The sequence below is a fragment of the Numenius arquata genome, chromosome 6 (assembly GCF_964106895.1).
Source record: "Numenius arquata chromosome 6, bNumArq3.hap1.1, whole genome shotgun sequence".
NCBI lineage: Eukaryota > Metazoa > Chordata > Aves > Charadriiformes > Scolopacidae > Numenius > Numenius arquata.
The window spans coordinates 13,572,611-13,598,360 of NC_133581.1; the positions used below are offsets into that span (position 1 = coordinate 13,572,611).

Consider the following 25,750-nt stretch of genomic DNA (forward strand, 5'->3'; position numbering starts at 1 on the left):
GGTTTTTCAGATGGAGAATGCAGAGAACGTGTGTAAAAGCAGTAGCATGGAATGCTGATAACCTGCACTGCTGCCAGAAGTGATACAATTAAGACAGACCTCCTAACAGCAGTATCAGGAGCATAAATACAACATTTTACTTCTAATGAAGGAAATTGAATCCTCATCATTACTAGTTATTTCTGATTAAACTCTTACTGTTCTACAAGGTGAAATAAAATTGGGATGTATAACAGTTAAGGTGGATGTGTAACAGTTAAGGTATTTTGTTTCCTTCATATAACTTGCACAGAACAAGCAAATCTTATTTGGTCATCTGAAAAGAAGTTACTTGAAATGTTCTAAGATGAGGATAAACCAAGTGATACGGTAATTTAAAAAACGGGATATCAGTGAGGGAGTTGATGAGGTTTCCTTCCACCAACTTCAAGAATTTATTTCCCCTTGTTCTCTTTAATCAGCAAATACAGGCTTCATTTGGTAAGTAAGAGGAAATAACATCAGCATGGTAACACACTTCAAGCAACATGTAATAGGACTTAGTCTTATGCGTTTAATCAAAAGCTCTTGGCTTGTTTAACACTTGTCATATGCTGTGTAAGCAAAAGGTGAGAGTTGTAAAAGAAGCTGCAGAAAACTGTTTCTCATGACCCTACAAAATTTTTATCTTTGTGAAGAGCCTCTTAGGGTGTGTCATACACTTAAAAGTGCATACACCCCACCTCCACCCCAAAGCGGAGCGTATATGGGTATGTGCTCCGCCAAAGACAATTTGTAGAGATTTGACATAATCTCTAAGTTCTGCTTTCTTTTGGTTTGGCAGCTCAGAAATGGAGCTCCTGCTTCTTGTAGTCATACAGGTTTTTTCTGTAACGAGTTTTTTCCTGTTGAGTATATGAAGGATGGTATTTCTTAAATCTCAAGCTTTGGGAAGGAAGCAGAATTCTCTGCTAATGTACAGGGGTTCATTTTCATATTTTATCTACTCAGGATATTCAGCTACCTATTTCCTGTAGCCTGTATTTTGGGGAAAAATTCTTATAATCGCACTAATTTGTGGAACTTCAGTCTTCCACAGATGTAGTATCTATGATGCATGTTACTATTTATAGATACTTCTTGTGTAGTCATTAAGAGGTGTGTTTTATATGACTACAAATGTTAAGTTTGCAATCTACATAAACCTGTGGAGTGGATTTGTCAATATAATAAGGCTTTCAGGTGGGCAAAAGTTTATTTGAAATAACTCTTCAAGGTAGTTACACATTGTTTCTGTTTTGAAATTTCTTACTCGGGCTTTTCAGTTGCGCTAATTGTTTGCTCCCTGGTTAAAAAATTTACTGTAGTATGTGAGGCTGTCAAGGGCTTAAATTTAAAATCACACGCCCAGCTACAAAAGGCAGAACTGTGCATAGATCCCTTGACACTGGTGTTAAAGTAGGAAGCTTACAGCATCCATTTTATTTGCTAGTTTTTTTGGCACATGAGCTTTTAATGATAGTAAATTTATTAGGGAAGTAAGGATAATAATACTTGTATTATAGGAGTTCTTTAGCTGCTTTGTTTCAAATGAGAGAGGTCAAAAACAGTGAAATGATTACTCTGTTTTCGTTAATCTTATCAGAGATTTGTTTTATAAATAAATTGTTTTCTCAGCAGAATGGAGGGTTTTAACATTCCAAGTAGCATGCATGGCTTTATCTTACCTCTACCATTACCTTAGAAAATGAGGGCCTGTGATTTGAGTGCATAATAGTCAGTTTCTTTACTCTCGGAGTTAAATATGTTATGTGGCTAGCAAAAGAACTGTGTGCTGCAAGTAACTGTGAGGAAGAATTGAGACTGAGTAACAGTGAAGACTGGAATAGCTTTATTCTTTATTTCAGATTTCGACCTATTAAAGGAAGGCAAGAAGAACTAAAAGAGGTGATTGAACGTTTCAAGAAAGATGAGCACTTAGAAAAAGCCTTCAAGTCCTTGACGTCAGGTGACTGGGCCCGGCACTATTTTCTTAACAAGAACAAAATGCAGGAAAGGTTGTTCAAGGAACATGTAGGTGTATTTGTAATTAATGTGCTTTTTCAGATGGTTGAAAGGCTAAGAAAATGTAAAAATTTCTTAGGAATGTAGCAACAGTAAAGGACACTAATCCACTGCTCTGTTACACATTGTTTGATTGCTTTTTAACAGAAACTTCCTTTGTTTTTAAGAACTCAGCTAGCTTTCCCCCACAACACTGCTTTTTTTCGGTTAGCTTACCGTTGCCTTTTATTTAATAGACATGTAGAAAGGAAAATACGTTTGCCACTTTTGCTGTTGGCTTAAGTCATAAACAGAAGAGAGAAGACATACTTCTGAGAGACAAGAGTTACAAGGACTTCTTCCATTCTTCAGAAGGGATTTTCTCCCCCCTCCCCCCCTTTTTTTTTTGTTTGTTTTTTTTGTTGGTTGGGGGTTTTTTGTTTTGGGTTTGTGGGTGGTTTTTTTTTTTTTTTTTTTGCTTACAGTTATTGTAAATGAAATTGTGTGACAAAGAAAGGTAAACAGAGAAGCCTTGCTACCTCAAAATACCTCCGTTGTTTTGGGTATAGGGGCTTTATGTGGGAGCGTTATTGGTCTTACTCCATTTTCTACACCCCAAATCCACTTTGTATAAAGGTTGTTGCCTCTCAAAGTTGCAGGGAAATCATAGTATTTCTTTACTGTGGGAGGGGAAAAATAAAAGAAAACTCCTTCAGGAGTGAGTGCATCTTTCTCAGATACAACCAAAAGGAATTTGGCCTACTTTAAAGTGCATCAAATCTAGTAGTGTAGAATAGTAGGCAGCAAATGCTACTTTCCCAAAGTGTTTTTTTGAGTAATACACCTGCTCTTTCACTAAAAAGAAGTGATCGAGTAATCCCTGAATTCAGTAGATTTGTCATAGAAGTAATATATTTTTCAGAACTGGAAAGAATAAAATTGGATCCAGGAAATTGTTAGGTCTCAGTGGTTCTTACAGATCTGAGCAGAATTCTTGAATGCAACTGCTCAGTGACTTTAAGAAGAAATTGCACATTTTCATTGATTGGGCCAATTTTATAGCATTCGAGACATCTTTACATTTTTTTTTTAAAACTCTTTGGATAGTCCATTATCCATGGAAGGATGCCTGCAGGTCACTTTGAAGAAGTAAGATTAACATAATGTGTATAGCTAAAATTTATAGTCAGGAATGCATTTCAGCAAACAACATCCCATTGCAATATCCATTTTTTGTGGTTTTTTTTTTTGTGTAGTTCACTGACTTTCATTATTTTTATAGAAAATTCCTCACTGCTTTTGATTTGCTTGTAACAGAAAAGTACTGTTTTCTTTCATTGCAGGTATTTATTTATTTACGAATGTTTGCAACTGACAGTGGGTTTGAGATCCTGCCTTGCAATCGGTATTCTTCTGAGCAAAATGGAGCCAAAATAGTTGCAACAAAAGAATGGTAAGAAATATGTGCATTCTATTTCTGTAAGTTATTTTGAAAGATTCCAAAAAAGATATTAAAAACACATGATTTAAAATTAAAGCTGCAACCAACGAAATACAGAATTCTGTATTTCTACTTACAAATTAAATTTGTTGTCTGTTTTTGGTAAGTACTTAACACACAACACATGCATCTGTAAAATATTCCTTTGTATATTGGGACATAGCCATACCATTTTCAGTATACAAGTTTTTTTAATCTTATTTTCAGTCAGATAATTATTTTCCTATAATCGTGAATTGTTGGCCTCCCGTGAGAAACACGAGCATGTCAAGACTCATTATGTCAGATTTTTTTATTCAACAAGTAATTGTGGGGAAAATTAGTTTTTCACCTCTCTGAAACTGAAGAGTGCTGTTTGCATATTTTGATTGTGCAAGATAAATTTCCACTGGAATCACAAAGTTGGAAGCCCAGTGGCACATTTGAGTCTCATTATAAGCATGTCTGTGGCAGCACCAGCAGATCCCTGGGTTAATTCAGATTTTAAAATATATTTTCCCCTCCCCCCCATGACTTATGTTTGTTTTGCTTTGTGGCAGTACATACTCATAACAGCACATCTGAGATGATGATAAGCTATTATGCGTGGGCTAGGATCGAGTGGCTAGACGTTACGCTGGCAGCGTAGCCAGTAAGCGTGATGTTACTGTGGGGCTATGGCCACAATGTGTGGGAGACTTAAGCTTTAAGAAGGTTGAGGCCAGTTTCTAGCTCTTCATGACCATAGCTGGAAGTTCCCCAACCATGATATAATCAGTATTTTGGGGGTTGGTTTTTTTTTTGGTTTGAATTCTCCCCTTGGCTGACTGTTTGGAGTATTTAGGTATGTTGGAAATCAATTAACTTTCCAGGCTCAAAATCATGAGTGACCTGAGAGAGAGCAAGGCAGGAGGGCTGCTTCTTAACCCTGCCAATATCTGGAAAACTGTTGAGACTCAAAACTGATAAGAGTTCTCAGTGCTCTGTATGAAAGGAGAATTTTGCATGTAAAAGGCTTGGCTTCTAGTTTGTGTCCCTCAAGTATATTTAGTATCTCCGTATTCATCTGTGTCAGAGTAATCTGGCCAGAGTTTAAAATGGACACTGTAAAGAGCAGTGGAAACAGTGCCCTTGCAAGATAACTTCTTCCTAGGCTGAGTGTTGAGTACAGTGGCAGATTGGCTGTCTGCACATGGTGTCATGGGTTTGTTGGCTTTTGTTGGTCGTTACGTCATCGTCATCCCCTGGCCCACCCTCCAAGTGGTCTATTTCAAGGACCAGTTTGATGCTGAAGAACTACCTGTGAGAGAGGAAGACATCTTATATAAATTGTGGCCTTTTTCTAGTCAATACTGGGCCTTTTTTAAGAAGCCGTGGAGTTCTAAGCATCTTCACTATGCTGTGTTTTCCTAACCAAAGGAAGAAGTATAGGAAATGCAAACGAGCAGCTGGAGGAAGTCAGAATCTCTTAAGCACTGATGGGGAGGGAGTGTGCACAAATGAAAAAATCTTGCTTTTGGTTTTAACAACTGCAGAAGCTGAAGTAATCAACTCTTGCAATTTCTTGCTTGCAGTCTCAGGAAATTGTAGGAACAATGGTGGTAATGTCTGTCAGAATTGATGTAATTGGTTCTATATAGTAGCATAAAAACATTTATTTCCTGTCTGATAAAAGGTCTTTTTGGCCTAATACCCTGTCTCTGACTGAATTAAAACGTGAGGTTTATAGGGACTGAGAAATGGTTTACAAAACACTTCCCACTATTGACAACTTTTATTTCTGTGATATTACTTTGTAATTTTGGCATATGTATTCTTATTTCTGCTACTCTTTTTTACACTAAAGGAAACGAAATGATAAAATTGAATTACTTGTGGGCTGTATTGCTGAGCTATCAGAAATGGAAGAAAACATGCTGCTGAGACATGGGGAAAATGACTTCAGTGTCATGTATTCCACACGGAAAAACTGTGCACAACTGTGGCTTGGTCCTGCTGCATTTATCAATCATGGTGAGTAGTAAGTATAGCAAGCATGTTAAAGGACATAAGTAGTTCCACTCAGAAGTGGTGTTACAGGTGAGCTGGACAACAGAGAACCTTAGAGAAAATGTCTGAATCTGGCATACTGGATCGAAATCCTGTTGGGATTTTCCCAGACCAGAGCTGATCAGCTGCGAACTGGGAAACTCACAGAAGGCTCTAGGAAGTGATGCCTTCTTCCTTTACAGAGACTTTGGAGCTCAGTTAGTGGAACATATTGTGGGTTAACCTGAATTTTTTGTGAACTTAGTCAACAATAACGTATTTCTTAAGTGAACCTTTTGCACAGTGGTTTAACTGATCCTGTTGCATTTGCATGCTGAAGGAAAAGCAGGTAGGATTTAAGAGAAATCATATTACCTTCAAGAGGAGGGAAGCTGAACATTTGTGATAGCATAGGGAAGGGCTCAGAAACCAAACTATGTGAAAACAGGTATCTTTTGATGTAGAGCTTTGTGCAATACTATCATAACTCCCAGTATTTAGTTGAGATTCTACAGTTATTGAAGTCAGAGTGAATCCTTACTTTAGATATCTACAACTATTCATGTTTCAGGTCTTATCAACAGTTAATTGACTTTATCTTTTGGACCTTTTTCAGATTGCAGACCTAACTGTAAGGTAAGCAAGAAATTAAAAGTAAATAAATAAAGCACCCCAATTTTTTTTTTTTTTACTTTTGTCCCTACCCCTTTTCCTCCCCAACTTTTTTCTTTTTTTTTTTTCCTTATTCAAACTGTTCAACCTTAATGATTAATTTCCCCTCCTTCCTGTCATCTCCTTCCCCAGTTTGTATCAACGGGCAGAGATACAGCATGTGTGAAAGCTCTAAGAGATATTGAACCTGGAGAAGAAATCTCATGTTACTACGGAGATGGGTTTTTTGGAGAAAATAATGAATACTGCGAATGTTACACCTGTGAAAGGTATGAATTGATGTAGAGAAGTTTCAAATGGAACTAGGCATATTCATGATATATTTTGTGAAAGTCCTTGATTACGAGTACCCAGACTTTTGGACACATTATAATTGCTCCTGCCTATTTGTTGTAATAATATTTTTTTTTAATGTTGTTACTGAATGGTCGTGTTTCCTGAGAGCTCCTGCATTCTGTTATTCTTTTGATTGTCAGTTTTGTAGATAACCCAAAAGGTGAATAACAAAAAAGAAATGTAGATTCTTAAAAATACTTGTACTGAATAAAGTAGAATTGGAAGGAAAAGCAGTTGTAGCTGCTACAAGACCATTAGCAACTGACTCCCAACTTTTGGGGTTTTTTGGTACTAGAAAAAGCAAATTTCATTAATGTTTTCTGTGTTGACCTGAAGCTCTCTTCTGCTGGGAATGGGCAAAGTAGTTTTCGCCATATGTTATTAGAACTTGAGGGGGTTGTGTATTCATAAAGATCTGCTGGTTTGGACAGTACTTTCCACATGTGCTGTTCCAACCTAGTTTCTTCACAAAATCAGTTGAAATAATTCCGTAGTTGGTTTTTGCCATGTTAAAACTTACTACTGACTGTGAGCATGGAGGCTCGACATTATTTGTGAGAGCTTCACCTAGTTCCAGGAGGAACTACACAGAACATAAACCAGTTCTGTTACTGCTTGACCTAACTGTAGAGAGAAAAATCCTATAAAGGACAAAATATTAATCATATTGAGAAATAGCTTAGTGCACCTTCATGTCAATAGTTTAATAATCCTACCTTCATTTTTACTAGCTAGTTTGGTCACTAACAGTTTATACAAGGGAAAACTTTCTGGTGTGGGCCTCCAAGCTCACAATGTTGGTAGATCATTCCAAGTGAAGGGTACGGTCTGAGACTTTATCTAGAGAGCTGCAAGTAAAAGTGTGCTTCAGTCCTGGGAGCTGCTTAGTATTGAATAAATGGGCACCATGATTGTTCTTTCCTTGTTACTTGGAGTGATACGTTTCTTTTTGCTCAGGTTTCTTTGATTGTTGATTTTAATGTGAGACAGGTATACTTTCAGGACAAATTTTTGGTGTGCAGACACTTTCACTAATCTGTCATCTTTGTATGTTAAGTACATGAAAATGTTATATTTTAAAGCTAACATTTGGGTATTTCTAACTTTAGGAATCTGCTTTTCAGTCACAAGTCTGTGTTACATCAATCAAATATGAGATGTTTGAATTTTGGGAAGTTGAGCAAGGAAAAATGAGTCCTTACTAACGCTGAGGCAACTGTCTCTTGGTACACCACAAAAAAAAAAAAATCTATGTGACCCAGTTTTGACTATGCTGTAAAGGATATTAGTTTGTGATGTTAAAATGTTAGACTTCTAAGAATCTGTGGGTACACTTGAGAGCTGTGGGAAGGTTGGCACTGTACAATTCTTTTTCAAGCCTCCAAAAAGCATCACCAAGAAAATTTGCATGTCTTTACATATGTGCATGTACTCTTTTTAGGTGAGCCTGCTGTTGCTCATGTTGGCTAACTGAGCACCAAAGATGACATGTCAGAAGACAATTGTGGTTTTTACAGCACCGTTACTACTTTCTGACCTGAATTGACTGTTGCTTGTGCGAAATTCAGTCTAGTATCTTAAGATGCCTGCAACTCGCAGTATTCAAAATAATACTGAAAGAATGTTCCTTATCAAACAAATACTAGTTTGAGAATAAGTATTGTGTCTGCATAATAACCTTGTGGAGCTTGAGATCCTGTCTGATCTTTTTGCTGCACTTTTGGTTGAGTTTTGTAGATCTTCTTCCAGTACAACACACTGGAATCCAAACTGAAGTTGTCTTCAGTAAATCTGTGAAGTGCAAGCCTACTGGATTATTAAAAAGTGTGAAAGCAATCCTAGTAGTAGTGCGTGAAGTGCAAGTAGAGGAATTCTTTATCTTCATGCTTTTCAGTGATTAATTAAAAAGAAAAATACGAGGTTTGCTCAGCCATTTCATTTTCATGGTAGATACGTATTGGAGTCTTTCAGTAACGAAGGAACACAGAACTATGTGATAATTTTGTTGTATTTTCTGTGCTTTTCAACTCTTGCTGATGCAGTAACAAGCACTGTACCTGAAGCTGGTGATTTTTTACTAGCCTGATGTGATTATAAAAAAATTAAGTTATCTAGGCTAATATATAAATCGTATTTCAAACTATCATATATAATTTTCACTTGTATAATTTGACTATGAAACAATACTAAAATAGACATATAAAGCAAGGGAAACCTACGTTTGCGATTTTTCTTCTTGCAAGAAATAAATGGAAGGTTTTTCTGCACATCTTACTAAAATGAGATAAGTATATAGATGTCTTATTAAAACAGTCCACAAAATACTAATAAATTCAGTGGTTATTGGTATTCTTTATCCCAGTATACCTGGGATTGTATATGAAACAAAGTGCTAAGTTTATATTAATAGTTACTAATACATTTTGTTCTCTTTTTCTTTGTAGACGTGGAACTGGTGCTTTTAAATCAAGAGTGGGACTGCCAGCACCTACTCCTGTGATTAATAGTAAATATGGACTGAGAGAAACAGATAAACGATTGAACAGACTTAAAAAGTTGGGTGACAGCAGCAAAAACTCAGACAGCCAGTCCGTCAGCTCTAACACTGATGCAGATACCACTCAGGAAAAATCTAATGCAAGTAAGGAAGGGGAAAAGCTCGGAGTGCAGGATTAAAGGTTTCATATAAAAACATGAAAAACTTTCACTGTGATGGAATTCCTCTCTTGGTGCTGAGATGCATCTCAGATACTGGTCTTTAAAACTGTAATTTATTCAGGAATCTGAAGGCAATTTAAATAACAGTTTTCCTTAAGTGTTGCAAGAACAATAGGGGTATATTCTTGTTTAGTTTTGTTTTATTTATATTAAAAGTAGTTAGTGTCATATTTCTAAACATGTCAGTTAAAGTTCTATCAACAATGAATTTCAAAATACGGTAATCGATCACATGCAGTAGTATGGTTTAGGAAAGAAAACTTAACATAGTTTGAGTTATCTACATTCTCTGGGAAAACAGTTTTTAAATAAATACTCTTAGTAGAGATTGTTAAACAAATAGTAATTTTCTTTAGAGATCCTTTTAATTGGGCAGCTATTCCATCTCCATATCCAGGACTCATAGTTTAGGTACCTATTCTGAAGTGAAAGTGCACAGTTAGTAATCTCAAAAGAAATTAGAAGGGATTTTTGTTTGTGATGCTCTTGAGAGGCTTCTCTTCATGGAGTAGTGAGTGTCATTTATTTACTTTCCCCCTTCCCCAGTTTAGACAAAATATAAATAACTGAAAATTTGACTTAACTAGTGAACAGGTTTGGAGCCACGTAAAATACTGTGGTTCCACCTGGTTCCTGTTTGCTGCTGTCATACTTAAAAACACTTCCCAAAACCCTCTTATGACCTCTAATTGCAAAGCTTTAGAGTTGCAGCTTTGCTTGGGCAGACTAAACTCCTTTTCTTACCATAGCAGGTGACAAAGAGCTGGATATCTGTGTTATTTAAGGGTTAGTAGTTAAGGGGTTCGGGTTCTTTTTCCTCCCCCTGTAGGAAAAAAAATCTAGGGTTAATACTAGAACATGCTGATCCTCAGATTTTGCTAGAATAATACTCAGTAAAAACTGTGGATAATGTGGGATGGATTTAAAAACAAACAAACAGTAGAAGAAGAAATTCAGTAAAAACCAAACTTGGTATGTTGGGAGCAGTGAGGGAAGTGTACCTGGAATTTAGGTGTACTTCTGAAGTGTCTGACAATTCCTTTCATGTCTGAGTCGAAAGTTAAGCAGTCTTGCTCTTCACTGTGTGCTGTCTAGCCTGTTCCACAGATTTTGATGAAGTGTTTAAAATGAATGAAATAACTACAGTATTTGGGAGTGGGAAACTCGGGATAAAGCAGTATCATAACAAAACTGCTTTTTTCTTCTGCAGCTAACAGAAAATCTTCAATTGGTGTAAAAAAGAACAGCAAAAATAGAACATTAACAAGACAGTCGATATCAAGAATTCCAGCATCATCAAATTCTACCTCATCTAAACTAACTCATATAAATAATTCCAGGGTACCAAAGAGACTGAAAAAGCCTGCAAAGCCTTTACTTTCAAAGATAAAGTTGCGAAATCAGTGCAAAAGGCCAGAGCAAAAGAATGCTTCTAGAAAGCTCGAAATGGGAAATTTAGTTCTCAAAGAGCCTAAAGTGGTTTTGTATAAAAACTTGCCCATTAAAAAGGATAAAGAATTGGAGGGACCAGTCAAAGTTGCAGTCTCCAGTGGATGCTTAACAAGGCATGCAGCAAGAGAACATAAACTGAATTCTGTGAAAGGTGCTCATGAGCATGGTGATATACCACCCTGCACATACATAACAAGGAGGTCAATGAGAACAAGAATGAATTTGAAGGAGACCTCTGACATAAAGCTTGAACCAAATAGGTTGGATAGCTATAAGAATAATTTGACCGGAACGCAATCAGACGTTTTGGAGCAGCAGTCTCCTGTGACAAATGAAAATGACGTAGCTCATGGACCGTCACATAAAGGGGATATTAGGTGTCAGAAAAACGATGCAGGCGTGTCAAAAAAGAAATCTCGACAAGGAAAACTTGTGAAACCACCGGCAAAAATAGAAGAAACTGATACTACGCACAATACACCTGTGAAAGATGAAGTACCGGATTTGATTAGTTCTCATTCAGAACTCGGAGAGAGGAACAATGTTGTGGACACACCTGTTGGCTATAAAGACTGTATCCCTGGGTCTGGGGGCTGCTCTGTTGTAACATCTGACAATTTTAAAGCAAAAGACAGCTTTAGAACTGCAAAAAGTAAAAAGAAAAGACGAATCACGAGGTATGATGCACAACTTATCCTTGAAAATAGCTCTGGGATTCCTAAACTGACTCTTCGTAGACGCCATGATAGCAGTAGCAAGGCAAATGACCAAGAAAGTGATGGAATGAATTCTTCAAAAATAAGCATCAAATTAAGTAAAGACCATGAAAAAGATAATAATTTATATGTAGCAAAGCTAAATAATGGGTTTAACTCAGGATCTGGCAATAGTTCAACAAAATTAAAAATACAGCTAAAACGAGAGGAGGAAAACCGAGGGACGTACCCTGAGGACCTTCATGAAAATGGTATGTGTTGTAGTGAAACTCTCTCCCTTTTGGAGTCGAGAATGGAAGTAGATGATTATGGTCACTATGAAGAGGAAACAGCAGATGAATCTTCATCAGAAGAGGACGATGAAGAGGAAGATGACTATGACGATGAATTTGATGACTTTATTCCTCTTCCTCCAGCGAAGAGATTAAGGCTTATTGTTGGCAAGGATTCAATAGATATTGATATTTCTTCCAGGAGGAGAGAAGATCAGTCTTTAAGGCTCAATGCATAAGCTTATAGGTCTTAAACTGACCTGGATGTCATTTTTAAAAAAAAAAAAAAAAAAGAAAAAAAAAAGAAAAAAAAAAAAACAACCACCCTACAACAAAAAAAAACGCCAACAAAAATTCCATTTGATTATTCCTCAACTGAAGAACTTTCTGAAAAACTTAGTGGCAGCACTTCTTAATTGTTTATTCACCTATCAACATAATATTGTAGAAAGTGTACAGCATACTGACTCTTCTTAAGTCTGATTTGTGCAGATTTTTATTGTACTTTTTAATAGCCTTCTTATGTGCAATTCTGAGTTAGAGGTAATGCTCTGTTGTAAAATAAAGGCTCAAGCAAAGTTATGAAATTGCATCAAATCTTTCCATGCAGGACAATGAGAATACAGTGTGGCTACATAATTATTTTTGATCAGTAAGAGCATTAGTTTGCTCTTACTATATTTGACTAAACGATTTAAAAAAAGAAATCATAGTAGCAGCATATTAAGGTTTTCTAGTATATGTTAATATCACCAGCAATGATCTACAGCTTTTCAATTTATTTGCTAGATGTTTTTTTTTTCCCCCCTCGGAGTTTGTCAGTTTTAACACTGTATGCTGTCCCAGACGTATTGTTTGTGGCCTTTGTTATAGTAGCAAACCGTTGGTTGGAAGTCAAATTGATTTCTTTAAAAAAAAAAGAGAAAAAAAATGAAAAGGTGTTGACAATTTGCTGACTTTTTAGTACATTATATGTACAAGGGTAGCAGTATGCAGAATAAAAGTTTGGATATGGTGTATTTATTGCTTGTTATGTAAATTAAACACCTTGTATTTAACACTTTTCAATACTTTTAGATAAAATTGTTCTTTGCAAGAATGATTGGTGCTTATTTTTTCAAGAATTTGCTGTGAAATAATGTGATTACAATGGGCAACATTTATCCAATGAACTGCAGCTATCCTAAATTGGTTCTTCATATTTTTGTTGCACTTGTAAAATGCTACAAGGAATTTAAAGAAAATCTATTCACTTTAACTTATGATAGTTTTATGAAATTAAAAACAACTAAGTCACAGCTTTTGTTCTGTGGTAACCTATAAATTGTTTGTCTTTTAAGAACCAGTTGTAAAAGACTGAAAAAATGTGTATATGTTGTAAATATTTGTGTGTTGTGAGAAATTTTGTCATAAGAAATTGAGATAACTTGCCAGGAGGGTTTTTAAGTTTAGAAATACATCCATGCCAATAAAATAGGAAATTGTAAACCTAGTTTTAAACTCTGCATCAGTTGGAGTTCTTTGCTCATACATAGTTCACTTAATACTTCAGAGTCTGCTTTATAACAATGAAGAGCATCAGGGCAATCTTTGGCTCTTTTGGTTTTTAATAAAAGAATGTTAGGAAACTTCTGGGCACAATGAACTTGTTTGTATGTATAAATCGGCTCATTTATAAGCCTTTTCTTTGAAGCAGGTATAAAATGTCATAGTTGACATAACTGTATAGCACTTTGGTCTGTTGTATTTGTGTTTTTACTCAACCGTGGATTAAGGTTTAGAGTTTTTGTATCTAGGGGTGTAGAAACAGAAGTTGCTGCATAAAACGTGCTGTTGGGTGAGTTGAATCCGCCGTGTAGTATTTTCATGCCAAGTCCAACACTCTCTACCCGGAAGAGCAAGAGCTTGAGTTACAGGTGACCACTCTGTTATTACCCAGTTGTGAAAGCCCTAGTGGAAATGGGCAGGTGAATTTGATCGTAATGGTTTGGCCCATCTCTGACCCTCACAAAAATGAAGAATTTTTTCAAAGAAAACCTTCCAAATGCATTTCAGTAATTTGCTAGACTGCAAGTCAGGTCTGCCTTCATCTTGCTTCCCTTCTGTATTCTTAGCAGAGAATTAAGTGTAGAATTAAACATAATACTTGTAACTTTGTTTTTATAACGTCCAGTCTCTCTTAAAGGCCAGCTGTGTCTCATGTACAGAGTGTATATAATTTTAAAAAATGGGTAAGCCTGTATGTAATGCGCAGTTTCTCATGTCAGACGGGTGGTTTTAGTTCACGGAAGACTGAACACAAAAGCCTTGGTGTAAGTATGGTGACATTTTGAGTACTGAGTCACCTATGGTGGATTGTCCTGTGGGATTTTTAATTGTACTGTACCATATAAAAATGGGTTATTAGAAGTTGGGTCACAGGGAAGCTGGCTGTGTTACTAAGGGCTTCTTGCTTTGTAGTCGGAGCTTGACCGGCAAACCGTTGGTGACAGCTAACAGTAACACAGCTCTTTGCTCAAGAATTCACTCGCATTTTCAGTGTGTGATGTGCCTTGCAAGCATGTGGCTGTATCGGGAAAGACGTGAGGAGCAGAACAGCGCGTCCACGTGCTTTCTGTTCCCTGCCCGTAGGTTATGACCGCAGCCTGCTCTGGGGCAACAGCCCCTGCTTTGCTGCAGAGTTGGGTTTTCTTGCAGCTCTTCTGTCTCCCTGCTGCTCCTGCTTGCGGGCTCGTGCAGAATGGTCCTCTGACAGTCTTGGTGGCTCTAGTGGAGGGCCATGGGTTTGCAGAAACGTAGATCAGCAGGGCATTTGAGGAACAGGGGGTTGATGCAACAAGTCAGCATGGCCAGCTGTTGCTGGTGTTTCCTGACCAGTACTGCTCAAGCAGGTGTAGGGCTTGCTGAACCCGCATCGAGCAGTGAAAGCAGAGCATGAAACAGGTGGCGAAGAAATTGCAAGAGAATCCTGCCCTTAGAGGTGGAAGCTGTTCTCCTGGCATAGATGTTCCTACTAACTCATAGTTCAGCCAACACCTTAATGAGAGCTGCTTTGCTTTTCTCTGGTGCAGAAATAAGTGCAAGGAGCTCTTGGGGCATCAGGAACTCCGGATTGCTCTTGTTCATTGCACAACCTTCTTGACTTGGAGAACTTGGAACAAAAGCTTTTAGTCATGTCCAGGCTCAACCAGTCTGTAGCTGTGTCCTGCTACCCAGATTTTTTTTGGGTTACAGATGCCTTGAAAATAATTAAATGTGTTTCCCCAAGTTGATCATCACGTTGGCAGGGGTTGCACAACCCCAGTCTCTTCTATCCTTCCCCTGCTGCAAAAAATGACGTCGTCGTCGTCATTTATATGTGTGTTGGCAGATCGTGATGGTTCCCTGACCTCAGTAGTAGGGGAGGATGAACGTTTGTGTCATGTGTATGAGAACCTGACAACGTTGGGGTGTTTCTCGCTATCCAATTAGACCACAAAGCACCATGAAGTTAATAGTAATTTGACTGTCAGGGACCCTCTCTGGCCTCCATGTCTTTTATTTCACGAGACAGTGGTAAGAAAAGATGCGGCAGCTGGGTAGGTTCAGGATGACCACAGGACACCTTTTAGTGGGTTGAGGAACTGGAGGAAGCGTGTTAAAGATGGCCTTTGTCAGCTAGTTTTGTGTTACGTGTAACAGGTTGCGAAGCTTAGAAGGAAACATCACAACCACCATGAAAACGGCAGGTTGGCTGTGGATCCGTGAGGATCCCGGCACCGGCAGCGCGTACTGAGCTGCCGTACGGGTGAGGAGAGGTTTAGCAGGAGCTTTTGAACGCTTGGGCAGTAGATGTAGCTGGTACCTGACTTGCACCTTTGATGGGGTGAGTTAATGGGGTAGGGGCAAAAGTGTTGATTCTTTGTAAGACAAAACCAAATAACTTTCTTCACAAATCAGCGTTACGGAGTTGTGAGTCATCTTTAAAAATGAATAAATAAATAAAATGCAGTGAGCACGTGGGAGAGCGAACACTCCGAAGTGCTCTGCTCAAGTAAAAGCTTGCATGGACTTACTGTACAGCAAAATTGCTGCAAAATACATTACAGGCAGTTCGATACTGTTCGTATTGATCCCAAAGAGACAAAGGATTCACTCGGTGTTTCTGTCTGCCTTGCATAGGGCAGACTAACCTTCCCCGTGTCTCTTTGGAGCGATATAGAATGGTATTCTACATTTATTTGAGGAGGAGTGATTTGATTGGAAATATCCAAATAAGAATCGAGCTTCTCCTGCTTCACGTGTACAGGGACACTTCCCTGGACATTGGGGAATTTCTGGAAAATTGCTCGTGCCGAGAAGCAGCAATGTTTCTGCAAACAGCAGAGGCTTGTAATTTGTCAGATGTTATTATGATATTGTCTGAAATTGTCACCCCCTGGACTAATCAAGTGTGCTCTTTTTCTACCTCATGTAACGGCACCTGTAGTGTGCAGGCAGGGAGCTTGAAAAAATTGTGTCTGATAAAACTGCCGTGGATTCTCTACAAGATTAACATGGATGTCCTGTTACTGTCTTTTTTTTTTTTCTTCTGTTTTTCAAATGCTTTTTTCTTTTTTTCCCTCCAATGTATTTGTTGGGCATTAGGTGTTGTCTCTGTACGTACATTAGCTTGTGTGAAGTTCACAGTCGCACAGTTACGCTGTTGTTCACGATGCATTGGCTGTATTTGGTCCCGCTGCCAGCCACTGTGTTAAACGCACCCGAGGTACTCCCCGAAGTACGTATTCATGGCTGCTTTTGGCTGCTTTTTTCCTGGTTTTTGTCCGTCTTGTCTAACGCTGCCAGTGGATGCTCTTTAAAATAAGCTCAGAAACAGAATTATTTTGCTCCCCGTAGTTGTATGGTTGGTTGGCCTTTTTAGAGTGAAAGGGTAAAGGTTTGGGAGCTGGGCAGAATAAGACTTCCTGAAAATTAAAAGGAAAGTCACTTAAGTATGCATTATATCCACTATTATCATGTGTTTCCCTAAATCCTCTCCCTTCCCTAGTGAGTATTCTCTTGTTTGGGCTGGGCCATAACTAAACCTATGGCTTCGCATAATCTCTGTTGTCTTTTCCTAAACTCTTGATTTCACAAGTGAAAAAGGTTACGGAAGCTTGTCTGTCTGCAGCATCGTTTCACGGCAGCGACCCTAGCCATGGATTTGGCATAGCTCTTTTTTGCCTGTTGTAGCTGCTGCTTTTTCCCCATCGAGAGAACTGCTGTGGTAGTCATGCTTGAGTTCACGTATCTTTATTTACACTAATCCCATGAAATATTTTTATTATTGCAAGGTAGACATGGTTGTCTCAGTGTTACTCCCTCGCCCCACAGGCAAAGGAAATCTGTGACTTCTTCCCAGGCAGCTACGTTTGATTTAACCGTGATTTTACTCGATTTCATCCTTGCGTGAAACTGGATCAGAACGGTTCGTGCCACAGAAACAGTAGCTTAAGCGGTGGTGTTGGAGTGCAGGTGTGTCAGCGCCGGAACAGGTATGGGGCCAATTAAACAGTGTTGCTCAGGAATTGTTTTAGTTTAACAAGCAAAGATTGATGGGTTTGGTAGGGAGTTTCAGTCAAGCGTAGAGCTATCAACAAACATAGAGCCCAACAAACCATAGATTTTTCCACTGGTGCTTTATGATGTTCATTAGAAGTCAATTCTATTTCGTAATTAGAGTTATAGTCTTTTCTGCTCCAGTTACTATGTTTGGCTGCCACATTTTACAACAGAATTGGTTGTAAACTGGCAGATCTAAGGTAGAGAACGACAACCATAGAAATGTGTTGGACAGAACGTGATTTTATTCATATTTGCATAAATCATGTGTATCCAGTATTAGGACAGGGCTGATGGGTCATTCACGGTCAGGGTTACCAAAATCTCTCGGATAATACTGGATGCCGAGACAGATGGATAGTCTTTCCAGATCTGGAGATTAAGTCCTCTCCTGTAGCTCAAGTGCAAGGCACTCCCAAAATGTTTTGGAGCCAAAGATTATCCATGGCCCACCCCGTCACAGCAGGCTACAGTCCAGGAGGGGTTGCCTTCCCAGCGGGGCAGACGGCTAATGCTTCAGCAAACGCTTTCCAACTCCAGTAACAGCAAGCTTTGGGATCCAGCCTTGGGTGTGACCTCAACGTACACGTTCTTAGAAAGGAAAACACTGTGCTGATGCCTTCAGTATTAACAGTAAAATGGGGTTTGCAGTTGCTTTCAAGAACCAGATTTAGGCTTTTAAGTGACTTAAATTATTCTGAAAGTTTTCTTCTTGACGTGGCACAGAAAAGTCACATAGATTCCAGCTATTTTAGATCTAAGGTGAAATCCAGAAGCCAAACTACTTATATCCCATTCAAATATGGGACCGAACGTAGGCTCTGAGGTCATGTTAATCACTCCTGAAAATTCAATGTATTTTCTTTATTTTTCAAAGTTGTGGATCTGTTGATAGCTGAATAACACATGGATTTTTTTCAAATCTTGAGTTAAAAAAATCTGTAGATGCCCTGTGCATTTTCTGCATGCTGCCTTTCATTTAAAACCATTTTGAAATGAAAAAAAATTGTTGTATTTTCTGTTGGGGGGCGAAGGATATGTTGGGAAGGAAAGGATGTGTTTTGAGGCAGAGTAGTTTTTTTATCTTTTCCCATCCTCTCTCAGCTGCCTTGTTAACTTTTATGTTGAAATTGAGTCTTGTAAAATCAAGTGGAAAAATAGTTTCACACCCCCAAAAATCCATGCTGTCCCATGCTGCATGGTGTAAGGTTTAAGCCTAGAGTAAGTCCTCATCTGCAGAAGGTAACTCTGAATCCCGAGGCTGGCACTGAGTAGCAGAGATGATTCGGCTGCCTGGAGTCAGTGACTTAATGGGGAAGAATTCCAGTTTGGGGAATACGTTATGTAACAAAATGAAAATCTTTTCAGGTTTATTAGATTTCTAGCAAAAAGCCCAAAGCTCTTGGTATATCTACTTCTAATTTACAGCACAGGATGACAAATACAATTTCTGGTGTAACTAACCGTTTCTGTGTGTTTCAGTTATTTTGGTAGAAATAGCATCGTGTGAACTCAAGATAGAAGAAAAACAGCAGGCAACAAATAGGAGAAGGATTAAGGAAAGGTTAAGGTATTGAAATACTGAAAGTGTTCTGAACATTTTTAAAAGTTTCAAGAAAACCTGAAATGTAGCAATTTTTTATTAAAGAGCAAAACTGAAAGTCTTATTTTTTTTGTAGAGAAGATGACAAAATGTTAGTATTTCCCAGGTTTGTAATGCACAAATTCTAAAGCTGTATTTATACCTGTGAAACACCAACGGTGGTATTTATAAGTGTAGTCGCTTAACAGGGAGTGGTGAGTTTACACCATTGAGCTTCAGTCAGTTGTGGGGGAATGGTGGCAGTGTCACCCTTAAAAAGGAGGGTGTGAACCTGTTACCTACGTGCAAATCTTACGTTACTGGTCAGTCAGAGATTGCACGCAGGGATAGATGGACCGAGCCAGGACAGCTTTGCTCATACGAGGTGCGTCAGGATGGACAGGACGTACAGGACCTCCGGAGGCTTGAAGAGGGGGAAACCCTAAGAGGGATGAGCGATGAGTGCTTGGCGGGAAGGAAGGGACAGTGGTTGCTGTCGGCTGGTAAGAACACACAGCTTGGATAAGGGATGAGCTGATCCCTGTCTTGTGCTTGCTTGTGTATAACACATCTCTGTTAGGTTGGCCAGTAATTACGCTGTCAGTAAAAGTGTTGTAATCAAGTATTATGGCTAGTGTTATTAGGCTAATCAGTAACTAGTTCATATGTGCGCACCCCTTCTCACAGCTGTCAGGCAGAGCACATGGATGCCACGTCAGTAGCATCAAGCATCCCATTAAATGGTGTACTTCCCTGCTGGATCTCACAGTCCTTCTGCTCCCTGCCTACTGCTTCCGTCTGGGAGCTTAACATTTTACTCCATCCTCAGCTTTTCCAACATCGCACTTCCATCCCGTGCAGCTGACCTGCATACAAGATGCAGCTGCTGCCCTAGATGTGGTGCATCTGCAGAGGGAGGAGAGAGCGCTCTGGAGACTGGGAAAAAAACACCTGACGGCTCATGTCTGGGAGTGCAGAGCGAGCAGTCAGCAAGAACCCGGAACAGTGTTCCCAGGAGGCATTAACATTTGTCCTCGGGCCGATGTGGACGATTGGTGCCAAGCATCACCTTAAGGACCACCTGCACAGGGGTCAAACTGAGACCTTCACCCCTGTGCAGGTGCAGTCACATCGCTCTGGTGAGGTTGTACAGGCAGCACCGACACAGTCAACAGTGGCCCTGTTGCTGGGATCCAACACTGGCACCTCTTTGCCACCTTAGTTGCTGAACTGGGCGACGTCACCGATGATGTTTGTGTACCCTGTTACATCAAAGCCTGTGCCCTGCAAATGCCGAAGGAGGCGGGAGTCTGGAAAAGGGAAGTGGAAGACAAAATTCAGCTCTGGTGGTGCTCTCTCTGCCTTCAGCGCTGTGAAGTAGATTCTGTGGATGGTCCTCCCTCCCCAATCGGGATGTGGTGTTACGTTCTGTTGTTCTGTTGAAAAGCCGAGATGTTCTCCCCCTGCCCAGGCGCAGTTGTGGTGGTTAATCATTAATGGGAAAAACAATCCATCTATCTCTCTTAGCTTGACCCAGCCTCATGAGTATGTACATAGAAGGTAACCTTTATATGCATCTCTGGTCTTGCTGGAGACAGGGGGACTGCTTAGATGTGTAACTTTGGAATTGGGCTTTGTGTGAGACCCTTTGGGATAAGAGCTGGGTGCTCTAATTGCGTTTCTGTAGCACAGACAGATTTCTTTTGAAAATAACTTGAATTCTGAATTTCCTGGGTTTATCACTCTTGCTCTGAGAGAAAACAGTATTGTCCTTGTGGCGTTTTAATCCTTAGAGTACTTAGTTGTAGTCTTAACTTCAAAATTCAGGTTACTGGATTCTGATTGTGAGCAGTTTTCATGGACAGGATACTCACACCCTGTTCCTTTCCAAGGTGTTCGCAAAGGAATTCCTACTTTGTCACAGAAATATTCTTCAGAAGCCATTTTTTTTTCCTCTTAAGTTTGTGAAGAAGCCCTGAAGCAAATAAAACTCAAAGCAATACTGTTTCCAAGTCTATAGCCAGCTTGCGAAAATATTCCACATTATAAAAAGATTAAACCCGAATTGATCAACAGCAGAGCAAAATCTTTTAGGCTGACTTAAATTTATTTTCACACAGTAACAACCTCCCACTCTTGAATGAACAAAAAAACCAAACAAACAAATTTCCACGAGGCTGACTATGTTAAAGCTCCCCTAAAAATCAGTGTAGAGAAGCAGGCATTTTCAGAAGTTCATTTGAGGCACTTCATATAATTTGACCAGATGAAACTTAACCCATCTTCAGAGTAAAAGCCTCAAAGTGAATTTTAAAGAAACAAATAAGAAACTCAAACCCTGATTTTCTTTTCCCCTCGCAACCCAGCAAGGCTTCTCTCACCTGCACATTGGTTCAGGATAGCAGTATTTTGCATTTGGAAAATTGCTCTGTACTGGTTCATCTTCCACACCTGTATTACTTACTGACTCACCTGTTGCAAGCGAGGCTCCAGCATTGGTGGATGTCAGTAACACTCAGCAAAATTTTACCATCTGAGGTGACACCTTGTATCTCCCTGGACTTGTCTGTGCTGAGGACAGAGCTGGCACCCGCCAGCTGTAGCTGATGGTGCACGGTGACACCTGAGGTCTGACTTTGTGCCGCTGGTTGGGGTCAGAGCATAGAGCTGCTCGCTATAACCCACTAGTCCCTTCGAAAAGCAGAATCTACCCTACAGCAGGATGTTGAGAGATGCTGGTTGGTACCAGGAGGAGAGATCTCCAAAAGCCCAAATGCCTAGCACAGCTTTGCTCCAAAGATGGCTTCTGGTCCTTCTCCTCTCCTTTGCTTCCTCTCCTGGAGAGGTTGGTTTTTACCCGTTGACTGTTGCCATCCCCAGCACAAGGTGGCACTCGGGTTCCAGGAGAGGGGTCCCGCAGCCCTGCAGCCCAGCTGCCTTTGGGAAACCGGCAGGTATTAGTTACAAGCTGTTTGGCCATTTATTGCTTTTTACCGCGTGATATCCCAGGAGTGCATCTGAGTGATACGTGGGGGAAGAAAACAACCAGCCAGCAGTGATCTGGAGGGGAGGGAAGGATCCAATTTACTGAGCAATGCTCTGTAAGGCAAGAGGAATCGGGGAATAACTTGATGCTGAATGCAGCTGTGCTCTTGCTAGTTTTAATCCTTTTGCATACCACCAGGAGGAGGTTCCCCCTTCAGCCCTTTCCAGCCTCATCCGCGCCTGTCTCCCGAGTTTCTGCTGTTTCCATTAGTCAGAATAACTCCTGCCAAGGGCGGGCAGGCAGGCTCTGTGTGTGCTGCGCCTCGCATCCTGCTGGTAGCCGCTGTGTTAAAGGCCCACAGACAAGGGGAAGTACAAGTACAGGAGGAATGGGGCTGGTGAGGAAAAGAGTGGGAAGAGGCAAGCAGTGTAACATCCTCCTCTCATCCGCTGAGTCTATAGGAATCCTTTCTTGGTCAGGATCCAGCATTAACACTTGCCTCAAGAATGCTGCGTGCGTTCTTGCGGGGGAGGGGTTGTTGGCTGGTCTTACAGCTCCCAAGATCAAGTGAGAATAAGTTGGCTACTGCCTCTTCTGTTGCTCTGCAGTACTGTAAAATCAATATTTGCCCAGGGCTTGCACCTCTGTGCTATGTGCTATCAGCTGTAGGAAGATCCTGGCCATCTAGTCAACGTCTCTTTCTGGAATACTGAATTCTCCTTTTGGTTTGCTTGATATTCTTCCCCATGCTGCAAGGTATTTATTATCTAAACTGACCTAGTAGATTAATTTCTGTGAAGTTTTAATGAAAACTACGGAGGAATACAAATAGTGAAAGATGTAGCTGACCACTACTGGCCTTCCTTCAATCCAGGCTACGTCGCCTTTTTTCTTTGTCCTGCAGCCCCAGCTTGCTGCTCTCACAGAAACCATGGGGTTAAGTCTCAGGACTCTAACTTTTGCCCATGCCTTTGCTGGATCAAGAATTACCAAGAACAATGCAGCAATAATCTACCACGTACCACAATTATCTGTGAAGGGGATCAGAGTTACAGTGGCAAAGAGGTGGAGGCGCTGGGGCACTGAAACATTAACTGGCTTCCTTAAGGGAACATAGCAGAGAAGTGACAGACTCTGAAATAGCACAGATCTCCTAAAGATTGCTTAAAGTGCAGAGAAAAGGCTTCACGCGTCATCTTCTGTGCAGGTTTAATCGTTCCCTGACACTGACTGGCTGGTCTAGTGGGATGACAGCAGTCAGAAATGCAGGAAATCTCAGCTGGCTATTAAAAGCTGTTTGTGTGCCCTTGAGCTGGGCCCCAGAATCTGAATTTTACTTCTGTAGAAAAGGAAAGCAGAACAATACCCAAATGCTAATCTGCTCTGAAAGCCTGGCTTAGGTTGTGTGCTTCAGAAAGTCAAACTGACTTACAGAAAGGAAGGTGAGGAGATAGGAGGCTCTGCCAAATCTAAAGCATATGTAGATGCTTTTAATCAGTGAAGAAACGGCCATGGATATCAGTGGGGTAAGGGCCCCAAGAGCTGAGTTTTTCCAGAGCTTACTGAGAGAGAAACCTCTGCCTGAAGTAGCAGGCCAAGGGAGGCACCCCCACCTCAGCCACCCAGTTGGCATTACATGATCTGTGGTAGAGGTGGGTCGGTGACAGACTCCACAGTGCACAGCCCCATGCTCTGAGGCACTGGCTACCAGCCCATGGCAGCCCCAGCAGCAGAGATGGCAGCCTCTGGGGGAAAGGAGCAGTTTGTTCGAGTGCCTGGGAATCAGACTGCTTGGTTGCTTTGGTCAGAGAAGGCTGCAATGTACATTATTTTTTTTTTATAGTGTTGAGTTTTTCCAACACTTCTCCTGTGTGTCCTTCACACTTACCTTACTAGACTTGCCTCACATGCCACCAAATCATTTCAAGTCTGGCTCCCGATATGCGTTCTGTCTGTAAAACAGGGATGATACTACCTGTCACCAGTCTAATAAAGTTATAAGCTCCTCGGGACAAGGACTTTTCCTAGATATGTAAACTTTCACATATGTATTATGAGTCTTGAAATAGGTAGCTATAAATCCTGTAGTTACAACAGTAAAATAATAATTATATAAAATAATTATATTTTTATATAATTATTATACAAGTAATATAAATATTACATAAAATAATTATCACTATATAAAATAATATAATAATAAACATAAAGACCTCTTTCAGTTTGTAGAAGACGTAGGGCAACAGTAACTTTTTTCCATTCCTTCTTATCTTTCTGAAAAGCTCTTTTTCCCTTCCCCCCTATACAAACCTAGTGTATCTGTAAAAGTGAAGACTTGCACCTCTTTTACGTTGCCAAGCAGCTGCAGCTGCAGTCAGTAAGAATCTATTTAGGCTAATTAGACTTTGCAAATCCACTATGGTTCTCTTGTTGGCACCTGTAGACAAAAAAAAAAAAGCCATGTGCCTCTTACAGGGCCTGACTGTTACGGCAGCGCTTCTCATTGCTTGGCAGGCACCAGTGCTGCTGCACTCGACTGCAAAATGGTGTAAGAAGGATGAGTCTTGGCTCTGGAAAGCAGCTATAAAACCAAAAGGAATGGCTGTACGTCTTGTGACCTTTGCTGATTGTGTTATTGCCCAATGTGGTATGAATATGGTGACTCTCATAGACTATTAAGAATCAAACAAGACTATTTTTTTATCCTTGCATCACCAGGATGAAAGCTTGCACACAGCTGGCATACGGCGTGCAACTAGACAAGGTGGATGACTTCAGTCAAACTCTTAAGTATTTGGAAAGTGTTAGGTTCTTTCATAGCCCTGCCACTGCCTCCTGCTTACAGGCAAACCTGTCCCACTCTTCCCCTCTGCAAAATGGAAATAATTCTTCTCTCATTTTTAATTGTGTGTATTTAAATAATAACTTTTGTACAGGAGAGATCATCAACTGGACAAGGACTTAGAAGGAGGAGGCTAAAGGGGCATTAGTCATACACCAGTACCAGCTAGTATGGCATATTGCAGAATGGTTTGGGTTGGAAGGGACCATAAAGATCATCGAGTTCCAATCCATCTGCCCTGGCGCAGGGACACTGTCCACTAGGCCAGGTTTCTCAAAGCCCCATCCAACCTGGCCTTGAACACTTCCAGGGATGGGGCATCCACAACTTCTCTGGGCACCTGTTCCAGTGCCTCACTGCCCTCGTGCTCATATGCTCATGAGCTGTTAAGCTCAGCAGAGCCTTTCACCTCTTCAGGACTGCTTCATGTGGATATTTACTGTCTGCTGTAACAAGCCATTTTTCACTAGTTGGTTCTAATCTTATTGCAAGATCTTCTGACCTAGCTTCATTGCGAAGATTTTAACTGGACTTCGGAATCCGAAAGCAGTAAAGGGTAGGTAGGTGGTGAATATTTCTCACCGTGTGAGTATGTTTCAAGATTGTCCTTCCTTCTCCTCACTCACAGACTCTGAAATCTATTTCTATGGCTAAAAGTGTCCTCGCCAGCACTCATGACTGGAATTGATGATCTCTGTCCACTTACCAGAAAAGAAGCATGTCCACTCCAGCATCCACTCTGAAGAAGAAGGGCAGGCAACTTAGGAGGACTACAAGGAAGTTGTGAGGCTATTCAGGGAGAAAATTAGAAGGGACAAAGCCCAACTAGAACTTAATCCGGCTACTGCCATAAAAGACAATAAAAATACATTAGCAACAAAGGAGGGCTAAGGAGCATCTCTACCCTCTCTACCCTCTATGGGATGCAGAGGGAAACATAGTGACAAAGGCTGAGGTACTTAATGCCTGCCTTGTCCCAGTCTTTAATAGTAAAATCAGTTGTTCTCAGGGTACCCAGCTCCCTGAACTGGAAGACAGGGACAGGGAGCAGAATGAATCTC

At 40.2% G+C, this 25,750-nt stretch overlaps 1 protein-coding gene across 2 annotated transcripts in view; it reads left to right on the forward strand.

Moving 5' to 3' along the window:
* The window catches only part of KMT5B (lysine methyltransferase 5B), a 30,398-nt gene extending 17,211 nt beyond the window's left edge, over positions 1–13,187 (forward strand). Inside the window, exons 4-11 of one of the 2 annotated variants that reach the window (XM_074148686.1) lie at positions 1,887–2,052; positions 3,366–3,475; positions 5,349–5,515; positions 6,147–6,166; positions 6,335–6,471; positions 8,983–9,179; positions 10,352–10,354; positions 10,467–13,187. In XM_074148686.1, the coding sequence (XP_074004787.1) occupies positions 1,887–2,052; positions 3,366–3,475; positions 5,349–5,515; positions 6,147–6,166; positions 6,335–6,471; positions 8,983–9,179; positions 10,352–10,354; positions 10,467–11,935 (2,269 nt within the window). In that variant the 3' untranslated portion in view covers positions 11,936–13,187. The remainder of the gene's footprint in view (positions 1–1,886; positions 2,053–3,365; positions 3,476–5,348; positions 5,516–6,146; positions 6,167–6,334; positions 6,472–8,982; positions 9,180–10,351; positions 10,355–10,466) is intronic. The other variant, XM_074148687.1, reaches the window with a different exon arrangement.
* The last annotated feature ends 12,563 nt before the right edge of the window (positions 13,188–25,750 follow it).